The sequence below is a fragment of the Solanum tuberosum genome, unplaced genomic scaffold, assembly GCF_000226075.1.
Source record: "Solanum tuberosum cultivar DM 1-3 516 R44 unplaced genomic scaffold, SolTub_3.0 scf00455, whole genome shotgun sequence".
NCBI classification, from domain to species: Eukaryota; Viridiplantae; Streptophyta; class Magnoliopsida; order Solanales; family Solanaceae; genus Solanum; species Solanum tuberosum.
In genome coordinates this window covers 307,594-313,112 of record NW_006239371.1, presented here as the reverse complement: position 1 = coordinate 313,112, position 5,519 = coordinate 307,594, and the positions used below count along the sequence as shown (strand labels likewise).

The following is a 5,519-nucleotide window of genomic DNA, read 5'->3' as shown; positions in this document are numbered from 1 at the left end:
CTCAATTGATTGTAGAACTAGGATTCTTTGTTTTCAGTTTCCAGATGAACCAATTTTTGAATGGAAGGGTAGTAGCTTAGAGCCTATGGGTCGATTCATTTCTTACCTTAAGGACATAAAGATGATTTCTAAGGGTTGTCTCTATCATCTAGTTTGGGTTAAGGATTCAAGCTCCAATACCCCAACTCTTGAGTCAGTTCCAGTAGTCAATGAGTTCCCAGAAGTGTTTCCAGAAGATCTTCTCAGAGTTCCTTACGAAAGGGAAATCGAGTTTGGAATTTATCTCCTTTCATATACCGTGCCTATTTTTATTCCTCCTTACATAATGGTTCTAGCTGGGCTTAAGGAATTGAAAAACTAGTTGAAAGACCTTCTAGATAATGGTTTCATCAGACCTAGTATTTCCCAATGGGGTGCACCAGTTTTGTTCGTGAAGAAGAAATATGGGTCTCTCAGAATGTGCATTGACTATAGGCACTTGAACAAGGTCACAATAAAAAATAAGTATCCTATCCCTAGGATTGAAGACTTGTTTGACCAACATCAGGGTGCTAGTAATTTCTCAAAGATAGACCTCAGATATGGTAATCATCATCTCCGAGTCAGAGATAGTGACATTCCAAACACAACCTTCAGAACTCAGTATGGTCATTATGAATTTGTAGTTATGTCATTTGGACTAACCAATGCTCCTGCAGCTTTCATGGATTTGATTAACATAGTGTTTAAGTAGTATTTGGACTTGTTCATTATCGTCTTTATTGATGATATCCTCATTTACTCTAGAAATGAGGAAGAACATGAGAATCTTCTGCGGGTTGTTCTGCAGACTCTCAGAGATCAACAGTTATTCGCTGATTTTAGCAAATGTGAGTTTTGTTTGCAATCCGTTGCTTTCCTTTTGCATATTATGTTTAGCGAAGGGATTCGAGTAGATTCTCAGAAAATTGAAGCAGTGAAACAATGGCCCAGACCTACCTCTCCTACAGATATCAGAAGTGTCTTGGGTCTAGCAGCTTACTACAGAAGGTTAGTAGAAGGATTTTCATCCATAGCCTCTCCAATGACTAAGTTGATGCAGAAAAGGGTCAAGTTTCAGTGGTCAGATGATTGTGAGAAGAGCTTTGCACAATTGAAAACTAGGTTGACTACAACTCCTGTTTTGACTCTACTAGAGGGTTCAGACGGTTATGTTATCTGTTCTGATGCATCCGGAGTCGGCTTAGGTTGTGTGTTGGTGCAGCGTGGTAAGGTTATAGCTTATGCTTCTAGACAACTTAAGGTGCATGAGAAGAACTATCGGACTCATGACCTCGAGCTAGCAGTAGTGGTGTTTGTACTTAAGATTTGGAGACATTACTTGTATGGTGTTCATGTAGATGTGTTCACAGACCATTAAAACCTTCATTATGTGTTCACCCAGAAAGAGTTGAATCTTCAGCAGAGAAGATGGCTTGAGTTCCTCAAATATTATGATATGAGTGTGCATTACGATCAGGGTAAGGCCAATGTAGTAGCAAATGCTCTTAGAAGACTATCTATGGGTAGTGTAACACATGTTAAGGAAGAAAGAAAGGAGCTAGCAAAGGATGTTCACAGACTTCCTCGCTTAGGAGTTCATCTTATAAGCATATCAGATGGTGGTGTAATAGTTCAGAATATTTTTGGTGGCGGAGGATAAGGAAATGCAAGACACTGATCCGATATTGCTTCAATTAATGATAGGTGCAGAAACTAGCTTTTCCTTCAATTCTCCAAATCCTCTCAGAAAAGCATCATCAAAATCAAACATACACTCCTTTTCGAGTAATTGGCACAATGCTTGTGCAATCTTGGAGAAATCCTTGATGAACCTCCTATAGAAGCCTACATGCCCAAGAAAACTTCTAACACCTTTAACAGAGATAGGTGGTGGAAGATTTTTTACTACCTCGACATGTGCTCTATCAACTCAATACACTTCTCAGAAATCCGATGACCCAGAACTATCCCTTATTTCCCCATGAAGTGGCACTTTTCCTACTTGAGCACAAGATTGCACTCTTCACACCGTTTAAGTACCTCGGCCAAATGATCCAAACAACCATCAAATGAGTCACCTACCAAAGATAAATGATCCATAAATACCTCAATAGTGTCCTCCACCAAATCAGAGAATATCGACATCATGCAACACTGGAAGGTCACTGAAGCATTACATAACCTAAATGGCATTCCTTTGAAGGCGAAAGTCCCATAAGGGCAAGTGAAGGTGGTCTTCTCCTGGTCTTCCAGATCTATGGAGATCTGATTGTAGCGTGAATGACCATCAAGAAAGCAATACCACCCCTTACCAGCAAGGCGATTGAACATCTGATCCACGAACGGCATAGGGAAGTGGTCCTTTTCTGTTCAAGCATTTAATTTCGGGTAGTCCATCCATACTCTCCATCCAGTAACTGGCCGCATCGTAACAAGTTCATTTTTCGCATTAGGTACCACAGTAATCCCACCTTTATTGGGCACACATTAAACAAGACAGACCCAACTACTATCTGCATTGGGATAAATGACTCAAGTATCCAACCACTTTGTAATTTCCTTTTCACTACCTCTTGCATCAGCGGATTTAGTCTCCTTTGGTGCTCAATACTAGGCTTGTGATACGGCATGAGTTGGATTTTATGAGAACAAATGCCCGGATGAATTCCAATAACGTCCGCAATACTCCACCTCATAGCTCGCTTGAACCTCTTCAACATAAAAACCAATGCCTCTACTACCGCATTCAAATCTACCGCAATGATGACCGGTAAAGTACCATCTCTCCCCAAGAATACATACCTCAAATGTGATGGTAGAGCCTTAAGCTCCAATTTTGGAGCCTCTTAAATAGATGATTTTTCAAGTAGAGAGTTGTGATTCTTCATATCTAACTCAAACTTCTTTTGTTTGGAATGGAATTCGAACCTATCAAGTGTGGCAGCCAATTCATCATAGTCTTCAATACCATCACCCTCAAAATTCATCATTACTGTTGCCAGTGTATCAACACCCAACCTCTCTTCAATAGAAACATCAAAACCTCACTCCATAATATGATTTACCATTGACACTGACTTGAGATCGCTTTCCTGCTTCATGGACCTAGAAATATTAAAAGTTACCTCCTCACTATTCAATGTGAACTTCATCGGCCCTTTCTCTATATCGACCAAGGCGTGCCCAGTAGCAAGGAATGGTCTCCTAAAAATGATAGGAACCTCACAGTCAAGTATCACAAAATTCGATGGAAAGATAAACGACTCCACTTTCACAAGTACATCTTGGAGAACACCAATGGGCCTCTTTACAGTTCTATCGGCCATGATCAATCACAGTACAGTCGGTTTTGGAGCCCCTAAACCCAACTTCTTGTAAATAGACAATAACATCAGAGTGATTCTAGCACACAAATCGCACAACGCCTTAGCAAAATGCAACAACCCGATGGTACATGGAATAGTTAAGGCACCAGGATCCTGCTTCTTCTGCACAAGTGACCCCATAGAAATAGCACTACAACGTTACAACCTATAATCATCTTCAAAACCGATGGCCCTCTTCTTGGTTACCAAATCTTTCATGAATTTTGTGTACCCAGTTAATTTTTCCAAAGCTTCTTTCAACGATACATTGATGGAAAGTTGTTTCAACATAGTGATAAACCTGCGTTACTCTCCTTCCTCATTCTTCTTTACCAACCTCTATGGGAATGGAGGTGGAGGTCTAGGCATGGGACAACTTTTTGGGTTACTTCTGCTTCCTTTTCTGTAGCATTCTTGGACTCTCCAGTAAACATAATCTCATCATCATCTTTCTCAACCATGATTTCAACCTCAGGTGGCATAGGTGGATCAATGGTCTATTTACCCCCTCGAGTAGTGACTGCCATACAATGCCCATCATTCTTTGGATTTTGGATGGTGTTGCTAGGAAGAGTGCCAAGCTGACGTGGGTTTACTGTAGTAGACAACTGATTCATCTTTAGCTCAAGTTGCTTGATCGACATTACATGGGCATCAATTCATTATGCATCTCCTTCACATTGTCATTAGTCAAATAAAACCTCTTCATCATGTTCTGTATCATATCCTTAATACGTGACATACTACCCTCAGCTTCCCTATTACCAGATTCCCGATTTGTAGGTGGAAGATAAGGGCCAACCCTACCTATTTCGTTGCCATAGTTGTTCTGATTATAGTTCCCATCCCGGACATATTGACCATCCCGATTGTAGTTACCATAGTTCCGACCTTGGTTTCCTTGCCCTTGGCGCCAATAATCCGAGTTGGAACCTTGGGCGTTCGATAGGAAACCCCATGTCTTATCATTTACCAAGTACACATCCTCTTCATAGTAGCATTCCCCAACCAATGGTGGTGTATTCCTAGTCAAATAATTCATAACATTTACCTTTTCGGCACCTTCGCTCACGTGCTTCAACACCAACCCCAATTCGGTCCTCATCTAAGCCATCTTCTCACAAATATCATCTGCAGGTTGACTAAGTGCAGATTGAACTGCAAAAGTGCTTCTCCCAGTTTTTGACTTTCTAGTGTTCCAAGCTTTGTTGTTTCGGGAGATTTTCTCCAATTTCTCAGTGAACTGCTCAAAAGTGCACTCACCGTATGAACCCCCAACGATAGTATCAAGTATAACCTTACTATTGTCATCCTGACCTCTGTAGAAGTATTCTTTCAACGACTCATCATTAATGTGGTGATTCAGAACACTTCTTATGAATGCAGTAAACCTATCCCATGAACTACTCACAGACTCTCTAGGTAGTGCCATGAAGTTGTTGAGTTCGTCTTCGTGGTTTAGCTTCTTTGACAATGGAAAGTACTTGGCCATGAACACCTTGTGCAATATATCCCATGTATGAATGAAGTTATATTGGAGCTCAAAAAACTACACCGTAGCATCACCGGGCAAAGATAAAGGGAGGACTCTCAACCCTATGACATCCATGTCCAATTTCGGTCGACCCACACAACTCTTGCAAACACTCCTCAACTTGTCCATGTGTCCATGTGGATCCTCTGATGTCATACCATAAAACAAACCCCTCACTGTAAGCATCTGCATCAGACTGCTAGTCACGAAAAATGTATGCCCCAGAGGTAGAGGAGGTAGAAAAATAGGTCCTTCGGATTCAACGGTATTGAAGTCGACCCTATAATTATCACACAATATTGGTTCAAGTGGATTTTGTACCCTCAATGCATCTCCCAGTAGATTACCACGATGATCCTCAGCGTGCTCAGTAACAACCCCATGAGGCTGCAACTCAACTTCATCACCTAGATTTCCTCTGATTTTATTAACTTGGACCCCTTGATTATTTATCTTTCGCAAAGTTTTGGTCAACTCTGGATCATATGGAGTCCGTGGTTCGCCTCGAATCTGTGTACTTGGTATACACTAGAGTAGGAACCTTATAGAAAAAAAAACAAAAGAAAAAGTAAAATTAGGAAATAATTGACTAAAGTTCA

The 5,519-nt window shown here is 40.9% G+C and overlaps 1 protein-coding gene across 1 annotated transcript; it reads right to left on the bottom strand.

Moving 5' to 3' along the window:
* Positions 1-1,711: 1,711 nt before the first annotated feature.
* LOC107058163 (RNA-directed DNA polymerase homolog) lies at positions 1,712-2,370 on the bottom strand. Its single transcript, XM_015303536.1, has 2 exons — positions 2,051-2,370; positions 1,712-1,856 (listed from the first exon to the last, which is right to left on the bottom strand). Exons 1-2 carry the CDS (start codon positions 2,368-2,370, stop codon positions 1,712-1,714), a joined length of 465 nt encoding a protein of 154 aa, XP_015159022.1.
* Positions 2,371-5,519: the final 3,149 nt, after the last annotated feature.